The following is a 14,596-nucleotide window of genomic DNA, read 5'->3' on the forward strand; positions in this document are numbered from 1 at the left end:
TTTTAAAAGATCAATTTTATGCTTTTCCTTGTTAGTTTTTTTTGCAGTAGTCTAACCCCGTTTAGCTTGACTACTTTGTACTGAAAAGAAATGCTGCAAGAGAAAAGAGGCTCTCTAGAACTGTATTTGGAATGAATGAAGTGTACTGTAGGTCTGTCTGCTGGTCTTTGCTGTGCTCAGCTTGTGTTACACAATGCACAGTGTTAATTCCAGGTCATACATTGACGTTTGATGATAGTGTTTGTAGCCATTAAATCATAATTGCTGATTTCAGGGGGAAAAATAACAATAAAATTCCTAATTAGATTAAAAGCACATTAAACTGTTAAAAAATCCATTACAGATCTAAAATGTCCAAGCACTAATTTGGTGGTGTTTGCCTGGTAGACGTTGCACACCCTCTAGTAAAAGAAGGATCAATAGCTGCAAGAAAATCATTTGTTTAATGTGATTTCCAGGGATTTTCTTTCCTTAAACACAGAAACAAAGGGCGGTTCAGATATAATTGTGGTTAAAGACTGCTGAAACATTGGTTCAATATGTACATTATTTTGTAATTTGACGCTGCAGGAAATAGATATTGATTATAATGGAGTACTGTCGACTAAAATTACCATTTATCCTTTCCGAACAGGCAGAGTGCTGTATTCTTACAGGTCACAAACAGCTTAGAGGCCGTGATTCTTTAATGTTTTTTGCAAAAAGCAGTCAGATAGGAACATAATGCACTCCGGAACTTGTTTCTGGCAGTCTGCAAATATTAGTGTTACAGTACTGTCATCTACAGTAAATCTAAAGAGATTAAGATTCGCATGTGGTTGGAATAATAGCATACATAAATGATCTTGAACTTTTAACTTAATTTAGCACAGGAGTTTCCTATTCCTCCACCTGAGATGCTTAAGAATGTTGTATAACAGCTGCAATAAACGTAAGGCTTTCTGCATGATGACATTTTTCAAGAATCCTCAGAGTCCTAAGAATTATTAGTCTGCAATGATTGACTTTTATTGTCTAGTGCTCTGCTTATCTTCTTTCACTTTTGTCACATTTTAACAACTTTCACGTTTTTCACTTGAACTACTCTCTAGCTGTGACTGCCCAATTTCACATTTCAGTTGTCCATAAAATGCAGCACACGAGGATAATGGAGGTTTCGGAGGAGCATAAGGTGTAACTACAGTCTTGAAAACAGTGGCAGCTGGTATTTGCATGAAGGCTTAGTTTCCTCAGCCACTGTTACCTTTGCTATTAAACGAGCAATTACTGTACATCAGTCATTCAACGTTGTATAATAAGATGTGGTATCATTAGAACCCATTGTTCTGTTTTCTCTTTTACTGATTCAAATTAAGCATAAAATGCCAGGAGAACAATGAATGCTGCCCACAACGGGCCAGCTTTGTCAGAACCTTCAGTCTTGTCAGTGCAGTGCTCTTGTTGTCCTTTTCCCTGTTCGGTTTGCAGTGGTCTGTTCCCTGTGCTGCAGTGGGGTGGGGGTATGATAACCTGATTCAGTCTCCTCCTCCTCCTCCTCCTCTAGGGGCCCACCACCCACTTTGGCAGCAACGCGCCTCGCTCCTAGCGGCCCCAGCTGGGCGGACAGGGTGAAGTGCACGCAGTCTGCCCCCGCCTCCAGCCACGCCAGGCCCGGGGTCCCCCTGTCCTCCTCGCACGCCCTGCCCCCCTGTCCCACAGAGAAACCTGGTGAGCTTCACAGCGGCTTAAACTCTGTCACATTTACAGCTCTGTCGCTGGGAGGGCCGGGGGGTTTCCTGTGCGAACGAGGCAGGGACCTTTCTCCATTGAAATATTGCGTATTGGGGGGAAGCTCTCTGGCGTGCTTTTAATTGCTGCAGACCTTTTTTTTTTAAAAAAAAAACATTCTTTCATCCACCAGTGTCTGAGCCTTAAAGATGGTGCTCTCAATCTGACTGCCTTTTCCACAGAAGTTATATCTGTGTATTTTTTAAATTCCAAATAGCAAGTTTTAGTGGTTAAACAATCATCATCATCATCATCATCATGATGCTGGGATGTTGAAATCTTTCTTGATGTTTTTCTTCTGTCTAGATATATATAAGGCTTCATAGATCATAGATATACAGTCATGTAAAAAAGAAAATACACCCTCTTTCAGTTCTATGGTTTTATATATCAGGACATAACAAAAAATCACCTGGTCCTTACCAGGTCCTAAAATTTAGATAAATCTAACGTAGGTGACAAACAACACATACAGTAACCGATTCCACTGTCATTATTTATTTAACAAAAAGTAAGCCAACATGCAGAAACCATGTGTGAAAAACTAAGTACACCCCATAATTCAGTAGCTTGTAGAACCACCTTTAGCAGCAATAACTTAAAGTACTTGTTTCCTGTATGAGTTTATCAGTCATCGTTTTGGAGGAATTCTGGCCCACTCTTCTTTATAGCATTGTTTCAGTTCAATGACGTTCGAGGGCATTCGTCTATACACGGCTCTCTTAAGGTCCCATCACAGCATCTCAATGGGGTTGAGGAGTTCATGGTCAACTCGTTGACTGCAAGGTGCCCAGGTCCTGTGACTGCAAAACAAGCCTAAATCATCACCCCTCCACCACTGTGCTTAACGGTTGGTATGAGGTGTTTGTGGTGCTACGCTGTGTTTGGTTTTCGGCAAACATGGCGTTGTGCATAATGACCAAACATCTCCACTTTGGTCTCGTCTGTCCAAAGGACATTGTTCCAGAAATCATGTGGTTTGTTCAGATGCAACTTTGCAAACCTTCGCCGTGCTGCCATGTTCTTCTTGGAGAGAAGGGGCCTTCTCCTGGCTACCTTTCCATGAAAGCCATACTTGTTCAGTCTTTTTCTGGTCGTACTGTCATGAACTTTAACATTTTACATGTTATCCAAGGCCTTTAGATCCCTAGATGTAGCTCTTGGGTTCTTTGCAATTTCTCTGAGCATTTTCTGGGACGCCCATTCCTGGGAAGATTGGCAACTGTCTTGAATGTTCTCCATTTGTAAATAATCCTTCTCGCTGTAGAATGATGGATTTCAAATTGTTTGGAAATAGCCTTATAACCCTTCCCAGATTGATGAGCAGCAACAATTGCTTCTCCGAGTTCATTGCTGGGGTCTTTTCTCCTTGGCGTGGTGTTAACACCAAACTGCCAAAAGTTCTGCTTTTATAGAGGTGGTCATACTTCCTGATGATCAATTAATCAAGTGCATTTGATTAGCAGCACCTGGCTGCTCATTACCTTCTTAATTCCTATGGAAGCAGTAAGGGTGTACTTAATTTTTCCCACATGATTTCTGTATTTTGGCTTACTTTTTGTTGATTAAATAATGACATAGTGAAATCTGTTACGTGTTCTGTTATCTGAGGCTAGAAATGTCTAATTATAGACGTTGGTAAGGATGAGACAATTGTTATTTATGTCCTGAACTGTAAAACCATTGAATTGGAAGAGGGTTTACTTTCTTTTTCACATGACTCTACTTTTACTGCCTGTCTGATTTACTTATAAACTTTTATTCCAGGGGGTTTATCGAAAAGCATTGTTGGTCCATCAAATCTGATAATCGGGCAAGCTTAAATAAGGACATTTTCAAATTTGATTCCACTTTTTTCTCTTTATTGCCTTTCCTAATTGTATTCAGATGAAGGGGGACGCAAGTGAATAAAAACTGGCCTTTGATTTTAAACTATCCAAACATGAGGCTTCAGTGATCCTAATGTGTGCAGCAGCTGGTAACATAAGGAGACAGTCATTTCTGCTTCAAAGTCAACATGATCAGAAAGGACGGGGGGCAAAATATTGAAATCAGACCTGAATTTTACAGAAAGGCAGAGCATAGAGTTTTAAAGTGAGGTGTTTGGGCTTCTCTACCCGCATGCACCTTTTCCATTAAAAAGTGTAGAGACTCAAAGTAGCACCTGTAAGAGATCTGATTTCGCCTTTCTAGCTGGTGCTGCCCTGTGCTAGGTGAAAGGGCACACAGAAACTGCAGTGTCGGTACATTCTCTGTGTGTGCAGGAAGGAAGGACGCGGAGGGCTGGGAGACAGTACAGAGGGGGCGGCCAGCGCGCCCCCGATCCGCCACCGTGGTGCCCAAAGCCAGCCCTGCCCCCGCGCCCCTGAGCCCGAAAGACGACAGCGACAAGGAGAACCTGCAGCATGGCCCCTCGCCCCAGAACCAAGACAAGCCCCCCCCGGAGCCGTGCCAGCAGAAAGAGCCCGACACTGCCGAGGAGAAAACGGACAGTCAGAAGCCAGCTGTCATTCAGGTACCCAGTGCTGCCTCCCGCAGGGGAGTCAGCTGGCAGCGGTATTGGAATCAAACCTGAAGTGACAGGGACAGGAACAGTTTTATGCCAGTTCTTCATTTTTGCCTTCATAATCACCAAATCGCAAAAGCCTTTCATGAGAAAATAGATCATCTAAAGAAACACTATCGTGGAGGATCTCTCAGCAGTAACGTTTAGGTTATTTATGAGAGCATTGTACTTTGGTGAATGCACCTGCCCTGTAAATGTATCGAGAGTATGACATTTTCCATAGTGAGATTGTCCAAATATTATAAGATATATTAGATCTATTTTTTCTGTATTATAATAATAAAGTTAGATCTTGTTTTGGAAAGAGGCTTGATACTTTATCTTTAGGTATTTTAACAGCTTGCAGTGAGTTTTAACTATAGAAGATACTGGTAACCTAGACAGCGGAATGCTCTTAAAGAATAATGAATTTGATGTTGCATAGTGTCATCATGTTCATTATTCTGTGTGTCATAGTGCCTGTGTTTCATGTTTCCCATTTTTAATTTCATTTTGCTTGCGAGACCCAGGGCCACCGCCCTCTGGCACGGCCTTTTGACATCTCCCCGTTCCGCTTCCTCTCGGTCACGTGCTCGCTGTTTAACCTGGCTTGATCAAGATACAACTGTTTATTTGCTGGAAAGTTCCTGTTCGAAGTGGCGGGGCTTTAACAGAAATCAATACCGATAATTTGCGCGGGTGCCCTTGGTGTGCCTGGTTAATGAAGGGTTGTGTTACAGCAGTCCACAGCAGACAGTCCCGGGGATTCAGAGCCGCCTGGCAGCGCGCCCCCGCAGGAGGCCGAACCTCCCGAGATCCACACAGACGCGCTCTGTCCTTCGCAGGGCGCGGGGGGCACCGCCGCCGCAGCATCTGGCCCGGGGCAGACTCCCGCTGCAGCCGTGAAACTGGAGAGCGCGCTGGACCCCACAGAGCTTTCCACTGTGAGTGCTGATGGATGGAGGCAGGGGGTCGGTCCCGCCGGAGCCTCGCCGCCTAAACAAAACATGAATGAACCCCGCCTCGCACAGCCGGGCTCCGATATCGGATGGCCGCGACCGCGTCTCGCGCTGTCCGCCGTGGCCGGGCCCGCCGTGGGAGCTGTCCTGCTTAAAAAATAAACGTGGCCGGCCGGAGGGGTGGAGTGGTCCCGTTGCCGAGACGGACGGGGCGGTTGGCTAGGAGCCCGGGGCCTACAGGGGAGCAGCTCGGCGTCCTCTCGGGGGCGGTCTGACAGGAGCTCTGTCAAACTGACAGGCCGGCCTGCTGCTGCCTGCTGGGAGTACAAGTGTCGGTAGGCTGGCCGCCCTGGCGAGGAGGATCCCTACCAGATGAGAGGAGCTGGTCTTAAATTTCCTGTCTCTGATGTAAGCGACACTCGATCGATCGCTCAGCTGGGGTTACAAGACAAGCGCTCGGTTTCTTCCACCCTCTGCAGTCCTCTTCATGTGGAGTCGCTCCCTTCCCCCCGCCCCCCCGGCCTTGAGACGCGCTGCATGCACCCTGTGCCGTGGAAGTGTGCTGGAGACTTTTTGTTTTCGGCCGGTCAGTCTACCGGCAGAGCCTTCTGGTCTCTGGGAGAAGCATGGGAGCGAGTGCGTGGTGTGAGCGGGGGAGAGGTGATGATATATTGCATTACCCCGAGAGAAAGGGCGTCGAGGACATTAAGCCGACTTCTCAAAATCAAAGAGCACGAGTGTGACTGGCTGCTATTTAGTGGTTTAATTTACAGACCACTTGTTCTGTGCCACGTTACCATACGGTGGGATTCTTAGCAAAGAGAGGGGGCATGGATACATGAATACGTACAGTAGCAGTACATGTCTGCAAACCTGGGTGTAAGAAATTTGCAGGCTTGTAAAGGAAGGGGTTCACTAAACTCAACAGAACAGCATTTTCACTGCCGTTCATGACTAGCCCTGCATTGACCCTGCAAATGGCTGCTGAAAGATTCAGACATGCTTTTAAGGCAGCTAGTTGCCATTAACACTTCCTTTAGACAACAGGTGGAAAGCATTTTGTGAAACCGAAGCAGGCAAGTGGAATGAGATTTTATGTTTTCTAAACTTTTTAACGTGCATTGTGACTGGATATCCTAATTAGGCCCAGATATTCTCATTCTGACATTATTAACATTTCAGACGTCTATTAAGTGAATTTGATGGCATGCACAGCATCTCAAGGGTTAATGAGCATTGGCCCCTAGGACTGTATGGCTACCATCAAAGATTCCTTGGCAGCACTTGGACTTCAATATGAAGGCCTGCTTAAAGTATTGAGATAAATGGCTTTTTAATGGTCTTGAGGGAGCGTTATCTAAACCAAGATCAAAAAAGGAGATTTTGGTTTGTGTTCTAGGGACCGAGACACCTCTCTGGGTGGCTCAGATAAGTACCTCAGTGTTTAGACTCCACAGCGGTGCTTGTTAAAGACGAACAGCCACAGTGTTGAGAGAAAGCTCTCTCTCATTTTTCTCATTAGCTGAATCATATAGCCAACTCCCTGAAGAACTGTAGTGCTACGGTGAGTTTCTTCCCTCCTCTGCTGTGTTGTGTCCTCAATAAATAAAAGTCTTGTTACTTTAAGTGAAGCCCTGCAAATAAGCAAACTGATTGCTTTGGTCAAGCAGAAAAAAAAATGCAATGTCTTTTGAAAGCTGAGAAAGGTCACCTGCTGTCCCAGAAGGTTAAGCTCCATTCACACCCCTCATTCATTCATGTTTGTTTCTGCCTCCTTACACCACATATTCACAGCGCAAACGTCTCAGACTGCTTTTGGTTTTACACTCTTCATTATGTGATTTACTTCTATCATCTTTTTAGTCCTTTTGTGTTACTGCGTTGGGGCACAATGCAACTTACTTCATTAATAGTGCAGTTTTAGAAACATTGTGTAAATCCTTATGAAAACAGATATTTTAAAAACAACTTTAGGTTTGCTGTGCCTTATATTGTGTGTTGAACAAATTGATATTTTAAATGAGTTTAGTATAGATGCATAATGCATACATATTAGAAATGTTTTATAATAACTTTGTTATTTTAAGAATTTTAACAATATATTTCTATTGGTATGGTTTAGATCTGACTGTAATACATTTGTTGGTATTATCATTTTTTTTCTTGAATCTTTTTTTAACTGGCATAACTGGAGCGTTTTGAGGAAATGAGCAGATGTCAATTTATCGTGGTCTTTTAACCCGTCGTGCTTTTATTATTTGTGACTACAACAATATTTCCTTTGACTGTGAATAGAATAAAGCCCACTGATGCCACATGGAAAACTGCTAGACTAAGTGGGTCGTATGATACCCCAAGGTCTAAAATGCACCAAGTATAGATCAGCACTTTGATCTGTGTTTTATTGAAACCCTTTCTCATGAGATCAGTTGAAGATGTGATTTGGAAATGAAAACATTCCTTCGTACTCAGTGTTGGGAAATGTTGCAGTAGCTGGGTCACATACAGTACATACCCCTGATTTTTTTTTCATAATTAATCGTAGGAAGGCACATTTGTTTTAGTTCTTTGCTGGCTGGAGGTTCGCGAGCTGACGTGCGTCTGGTTTCAGACCCAGACGATGGCCGAGGTCCTGGCGAAGAAGGAGGAGCTGGCCGACCGTCTGGAGAAGGCCAACGAGGAGGCCATCGCCAGCGCTATTGCGGAGGAAGAGCAGCTGACCCGCGAGATCCAGGCCGAGGAGAACAACGACCTCGAGACCGACAACGAGAGCGACTTCTCGGTAAGAGCCCTCCTGGCGTCTCTGGGAGGACAGGGCCCACTTCGGTGTGCTCCTGTGGATTAAAACATCTGTTTTTTTAGGAACAATCACAAACCAGGATAAAACAACCCCTCCCATCAACACATACAGCGTCAACCCACTCCTTAATAGGAGAGAAAAAAATCCACTTCATCAAAAAGCCCTGCAGCAATGGCAGGAACATTTCTGTACTGAGGAAACATCTATTTGCTGTTTTTATTCTCTTTGAAAGAGAGATTACATTGCATTTTTTGATTGTTGTGCAATACGATTCTGAGGTTCTACACTTTGTCTAATGTACAAGGCTCGGACTAAACTCCCTGGTGTAAGTGGGCAGCAGTGTGTGGTTAAAAAAATGGGAGACGACAGTAGTCTGGAGCCTCAGCAAAGGGCTGTTTCCAAAACTTGTCAGCCCCTCTGAGGGGGTGGGAGCCGAGTTCGTTCCAGAACATTCTCCACTCACTTCCTCTCCTGTCACTGGTATCTTTTCCAGGCCAGCATAGGCAGTGGAAGTATGTCTTGCTGTGGCTTGAACATGGATTGGAATGAAGTCTTGGCCGATTACGAAGGTCAGTACGGTCTTTTCTCCAACTTCTTGCGCACACCGTTGTTCAGCTTTCCTTCTGTACGCATTAATATTAGAAAAAGAGTCATGTGGATCGAGGAAAAAAAGTCTTACCTCTGGGGGGGGGGGGGGGAACTGAGAGAGTTTTTAATTAGAAGCGTGTTATTCATGATAAATCTGCAGACTTCAGAGTGCTCTTGAAGCAGAACGGGTGTGAGGCCGACGTGTGGCGCTGTCAATGGAATTGGTGTGGAAGCAGACTCCTGGCGTGGCGCTCTCTCTCACTGTGTGCTCTCCCTCTCTCTCCCTCTCTCTCCCTCTCTCTCCCCGCAGCCCGCGAGCCCTGGCGTCAGAGCACCTCCTGGGGGGACATTGTGGAGGAGGAGCCAGCCCGCCCCCCAGGCCATGGCATTCACATGCACGAGAAACTCTCCTCTCCCTCTCGCAAGCGGTGGGTTTGCGCCTTACTCCTAAGGCACACTGGGGTTAGCGTCAGCGTGGCTATACTTGGCTGCTCTTCGTATTCCCAGCCCAAACCAGACTCTAATCTCTGAACTAACCAATACATTTTTTACTTGGCTATATCCAGCTGCATACTAGTTCCTCTAATGCAGCTACAGGATCATAAGGATTAGCAAGCACACAAGGGTCTTCTTCCTCTGTTGCTACGTCTCTGATGATGATAGTATTATATGTGAGCTTTTGGAGTACTTTGGTATGTCATTTGCTTATTCGTCTTCCTGCAAAATAGCGATTTTTCAAACAGTCATTTGAGCACTCAGTGCTTTGGTTGCTGAGAGCAGACACGTCAACTGAAACATTAATGCAAGGATGTAAATAGACTGTATTGCATTTCAGTTTGATGTGGAATGAAATGGAATTGCAATGCACAGTTCTTGTGGCTCTCTATTTCTAGCAATAGAACTATTTTTTTCTCCTCTGACGCTCTTGGAATTGACTATGCAGAAAGTACCCTTTCACTGATACTGCTCTGTTATTGTAGTTCACGACATGATAATGTCCCGCAGTCGGTCCTACTTTTGATAGGTTTCCACTTATCTGGTAGAGAATATTCTGTAATACTTGAAAGTCCTTTCTTCCAATTAAATTAAAATGTCAAACAGCATAAACAACCACTGCATTTCAACTGGAAAGCAAAACGATAGACTTCAGCACTTGATAAAGATCAAACATGGCTGTAATATGGAACAAAAGCACCTAGACCGCTGTCTGCTTGGGTCAGCAGAGAGAGACGTACGCAGCAAAGGCCAAGAAATTGGCTCCAGCCCCCTCCCACACCAAGCCCAAGAAGGAAGGACCCAGCATGGGAGAGCTCATTTTGAAGGGTCTGTCTGCCTCCAAGGAGAGAAGCAGCCTCTAAGAGAGGAGGAGGTGGAGGTGTTTCCCTGGCTGCCCTGAAGAATCCCAGGCAGCTGGCAGCCACAATGTGGAGCCTGGAGATCAACACCACCATGGCGCAGACCAAGAGCCCCGATGCTCCATGCTTCTTCAAGCTCAGCAGGAAGCGGGTGGAGGAGATGAAGAAGCCACCCAGCCTGAGAAGCCAGCTGTAAGACCAGCAGCAGCAAAAGAGGCCGCCAAGAGCCCCAAAACAGCAAAGAGGCCGGCAGCACCAAATAAGTCAAGAGCCAGGGCAGCCCAGCCTAGGGTCAGGAAAATCCAGAGTCAAGCCAAGCTAAGAGAGAAAGCTCGGAGGAAGTAAAGGCAACAATTTGCATTTCAACAATACTTTCCTGGATTTATTACAATTCCTACAATTTCAGTCTGAAGCTTTCAGGTCTGAAGCTGCTCTGTGCCGAGACGTTAATTTTGGTGTGCTTCACATTCTACACCTGTTGGTTGTCTTACCGAATGGGCACCGCATTCTGGTCTGCAGTTTATGTGCATCCTCCATGGAATTCCACTCAGATAGATGAGCAAAGAGTACGCTGACAGCCTAGAATATTTTTTTTCTCTTGTGAAGTGATTTAAGTTATTATGACAAATGACATAACCAGACAAGACATCCCTAGCTAGTACCATGCATATACAGGTTGCTGGGGTGCAGCGATGTGATGATGATCTGTCCGTGATACGTCTGTTTGCATTTCAGGATCCTGTGAAGCCACAGAAACTTTGTGTCACAGCATGAATATTAATATTTAAATTTTCAAAGCAAGCTTTCATGTGAATGCTCAGAGCTAGCAAGTTTTGAAATAGCAGGCAAACAAAAATATTTTTCATCTTTAAAAGACACCTTGTTTCATTCTTTTGTAGAATAAGAGGTTATTGATTTTTCTTAAAGGAAAACAGCTCAGTTATGGGTTTTTGAATATTAAATAAGCGACTGCCAAGATTCCTGATGCATTTTGTAGAAGGTGAAGCCCCCTTTGGTTTTCCTAAACGCATCATCACCGGGTCATCTTGATGATAATCAAATTACAGGATTTTTTCTCCAGTGCATAATACAGTTAGTCTTGTCTTGAATTATGGTATATCTGCTGCTTTGTTTAGGTATTTATTCTGAGGCCTGTTCATTCCATCCAAAATTTGCAGGCATAGTAACACATGTAATTGCTTTAATACCGTTTTCCCCTTTTCTCTTAGCAAGGCCTGCATTAAATTAGAAATTTGTCCTACATGTCACAAATTTCAAGTGTGATAGTTGATGGCAATTTTCCCTTTACCAGAAAATAATTAGCACTCTGTGGGCATATTATAGGTATTTGCACTCATTAAGTATTTTGAATTGGAAATGTGTGATCGGCAAATGTTTATGATAATCGCGGCATCGCTAAATCTTTCAGTACCATAAAGGTTTAAAAACAGACAATGAGCTTCCAGTCTAAAAACATCAAAAATAATAAGAGCCCTACCTGCAAACATTTTATTCATTAGTCTACATTTGAATACTTTTAGATATAAAGGAAGTACTTTCTTAGTCTTCATACAGTTGATCTGGTACCTCCTCTTACAGAGTATATTCTAAAAAAGAGTGGGTGACAGTGGTCGTCTAAGATTTTATGTGCCAGATCAATAATAATCTTAAATGAGGGGTCATCTAAGATTGCATGTCAGGTTTTCGTCTACGACAGTCTCATTCCCAGCTGTTCCCATTACTGTAATACAGCGGGCGTGACTAAACCTTGTTTTCGGTGCTGGTCGGCAGGACCATTGCGGAATCTAAGAAGAAACACGAAGAGAAGCAGCTGAAGGCACAGCAGCTCCGCGAAAAACTCAGAGAGGAAAAAACTCACAAGCTGCAGAAGCTCTTGGAGAGGGTGAGTTAAAGGCCGGAAACAGAGGGCAGGACCTTCACCTGTCGGTTGGTGCCTTCTGTGAATCTGTTATCGTGACCTTCATCATTTAGTAAACACACCAGAATGTCTGCTCCTGTTCAAACGTACCTTCTCAGAACCTACGGCAGTTTTTCTCCGTCAGGTTTCTTTTTGTGCTCCATTCTACCTGAAAGTTGAGTGCAAAGGTAGAAGGGGCTTCTGCTTGAGTCTTGGAATAAACAGGCGTGTTCAACTGCACAAACACATGCTTCAAGCAGACGGAGTGAACGGTGATGTTTGTTTTTCTGGCGGTCAGCCCTGCCGGTGGAATGTGTAGGAGATCAGTGTCTCGCTGTACCGACGTCGGCTACAGGAAGCATGCGCTGCTAGGGGGTCACGTCCCTGCCGACGCCCGGACGCGTCTCACCCACCTCTGTTTGCGTCACCCTCTTGCAGGAGAAGGAGGTGAGGAAGTGGAAGGAGGAGCTCTTGGAACAGAGGCGCAGGATGATGGAGGAGAAGCTGCTGCATGCAGAGTTTAAACGGGAGCTGCAACTCCAGGCCATCGTGAAAAAGGCACAAGAGGAGGAAGCAAAGGTGAATGCTGAGCGTGGAGGTGAAATGGAATGACTCTCCTGATGTCTCAAGTGGGGCTGTTTTAGGTGGCAACCTAAACCAATAACTGGATTTGTCGTTGTCAAAGTAACTGCATTTGGTTGCCATTCTTTTTCTTACTTCTTCTAAACAGAATTAAATATTACACTTTCTTAAGCGTAACTCAGTGACAAAGTTTCAAAGTGAAGGTAGGCTGGTGTAAACACCAAATACCAAAAAAAGTAAAGGCTGTGAAAGCCCAGCCTGGCAGCTCTTAAAAAGACTAGATGGCACTGCAGTGGGGGTAAAGCCCAAGAGACTTAAGTAGAATTATAAATTCATTGTGTACCTCATCAGATAAGGGAAATATATCCCAACCCAGGTACTTTTACTACTTAAGGCAAATTTTACTAAGGATCCATTACTCAAGTATCATACTGGAAACAAAGGCTACCAAAAAACATAAATAAATTAAATTTAATGGGGTAGAATTTAGTCAGTTAGAAGATAACTATGATAAGTGTAAGCTAGTTTGTTAGTTGGTAATGGAAAAATGTGGCTTGTACAAGCCTAATATCGCTAAACCCTATTGTCAGCCTTCATAATTTTTTAATTATGACATTCATGGTTAATATGATCACACTAAGAAATTCCAAAAACTGTGAGAAGCAGGTGTTTAAACTCTTGTTTGTACTCTACCTTGGAGCTTGGTTTCCTTGCCCCTTGTGGGTTGGAGCTGCCTAAAGGTTGGTGTTAATTAGTTCCAAGTGGATTGCAAAGCTTCTTTGTAGAATGAGGAAGGGAAAGCGTCCTGGTTCAGGAAAACGGCAACATGACTTGCTACCCCCACCAAGTCCTTTCAAATCCCCATCCTGGCTGCTAACCACTGAGCTGAAAAATCCAGGCTGCTAATGTGTTCCAGTCAGCCAGCAGAGCAGAAAATCTGGCGTCTCTTTGAGACCTAGCATCATGCTTCTGCAGCTTGGGCTTTGTTGAGTTTCATTTTGTTTTCTTGGTTCTTTTGAGGGTTTTTATCCAAATTGCATTTGCGATAATATCCACTACTTTCAAAAGGGCGCCCAAGTTGCATTATCACACGGTAAAAGACAGTAAGGTAAATCTTGTTCCTGATGCTGGTTTTATTTCTGATTTTTATTTGTTTCAGAAATAGAAAGCCTATACTGGCATAGGCAGTAATAATAATTATCATCATCATCTGCTGCTTGGTTTTGTCGTCTCTGTCAATGAGAAGTTTTACCTAATTGACCTCTGATTAAATAAAGCGATGACACTGAATAAAGAATAAGTTGAAGCGTTAATAATAAATTAATAATTTGCTGGCGGTTCACACAGTAAACAGAGTTAGGGGCTGTTTATTGTCTTTCTGCGATTCAGCTTGCCTTTCCAAGTTTCTGTCTCATTAACTCCTCCACGTGGGGCAGAATGCATTGTTTTTATGCGTTAAAGGGGATCAAATGAAAATGCTACCAAATCTCTCTCTCAGACAGATGTGGATCTGCAAAAGCTTAAAAAAATCACCAGTGTTGACAGGCGCTTGCTGTGAGGCGGCGGCACCTTCTGGAGGCCTTCCAGCCTGTTAAACTCTGAGGCAGATCCGCTGGGCCGAGCCCGCCGGCCTCCGTTCTCTAACATTGCGTCCCGCCGCAGGTGAACGAGATTGCGTTTATAAACACTCTGGAGGCCCAGAACAAGAGGCACGACGTGCTGGCCAAGCTGAACGAGTACGAGCAGCGTCTGGGCGAGCTGCAGGAAGAGCGCCAGCGGCGGCAGGAGGAGAAGCAGGCGCGCGACGAGGCCGTGCAGGTGCGCCCCACTTCCCGTCGCCCCGCTGTGCCCCCACTTCACAACACCCCAGTACTCTCTCTGAAACACCGCAGAGAGAGAGAGGAATATATCTGCCGAATGCACGTGTACATTGTTATTCCTATTTGCGCCGTTCCCTTGGGTTGATCACTGCACAAGAGACAACAGCACACAGTGTGCACAGTACTGAACATCACAGAACAGTCAGGCAGCTGACCATCACACACATCCTCGCACAACCACAAGCAATTGGGTAGTACAGAG

General features: G+C 44.6%; 1 protein-coding gene and 1 long non-coding RNA gene across 6 annotated transcripts in view; one reads left to right on the plus strand and one right to left on the minus strand.

The window, feature by feature from the left end:
* scaper (S-phase cyclin A-associated protein in the ER) overlaps positions 1–14,596 on the plus strand; it is a 129,627-nt gene that overhangs the window by 25,200 nt on the left and 89,831 nt on the right. For 2 of the 5 annotated variants that reach the window (XM_088641541.1, XM_088641544.1), the window contains exons 7-15: positions 1,544–1,707; positions 4,032–4,282; positions 5,053–5,256; positions 7,883–8,053; positions 8,565–8,640; positions 8,970–9,087; positions 11,806–11,917; positions 12,371–12,511; positions 14,177–14,332. In XM_088641541.1, coding sequence (XP_088497667.1) covers positions 1,544–1,707; positions 4,032–4,282; positions 5,053–5,256; positions 7,883–8,053; positions 8,565–8,640; positions 8,970–9,087; positions 11,806–11,917; positions 12,371–12,511; positions 14,177–14,332 — 1,393 coding nt within the window. The remainder of the gene's footprint in view (positions 1–1,543; positions 1,708–4,031; positions 4,283–5,052; positions 5,257–7,882; positions 8,054–8,564; positions 8,641–8,969; positions 9,088–11,805; positions 11,918–12,370; positions 12,512–14,176; positions 14,333–14,596) is intronic. The other 3 variants (XM_088641542.1, XM_088641543.1, XM_088641545.1) reach the window with 3 other exon arrangements.
* Positions 7,969–12,350, minus strand: LOC148659392 (uncharacterized). Its single transcript, XR_015940459.1, has 3 exons — positions 11,894–12,350; positions 10,677–10,753; positions 7,969–8,105 (listed from the first exon to the last, which is right to left on the minus strand). It is a non-coding gene; the product is annotated as an uncharacterized LOC148659392 (long non-coding RNA).

This window comes from Lepisosteus platostomus, chromosome 7 (assembly GCF_059453375.1).
Source record: "Lepisosteus platostomus isolate fLepPlt1 chromosome 7, fLepPlt1.hap1, whole genome shotgun sequence".
Taxonomy (NCBI): Eukaryota; Metazoa; Chordata; class Actinopteri; order Semionotiformes; family Lepisosteidae; genus Lepisosteus; species Lepisosteus platostomus.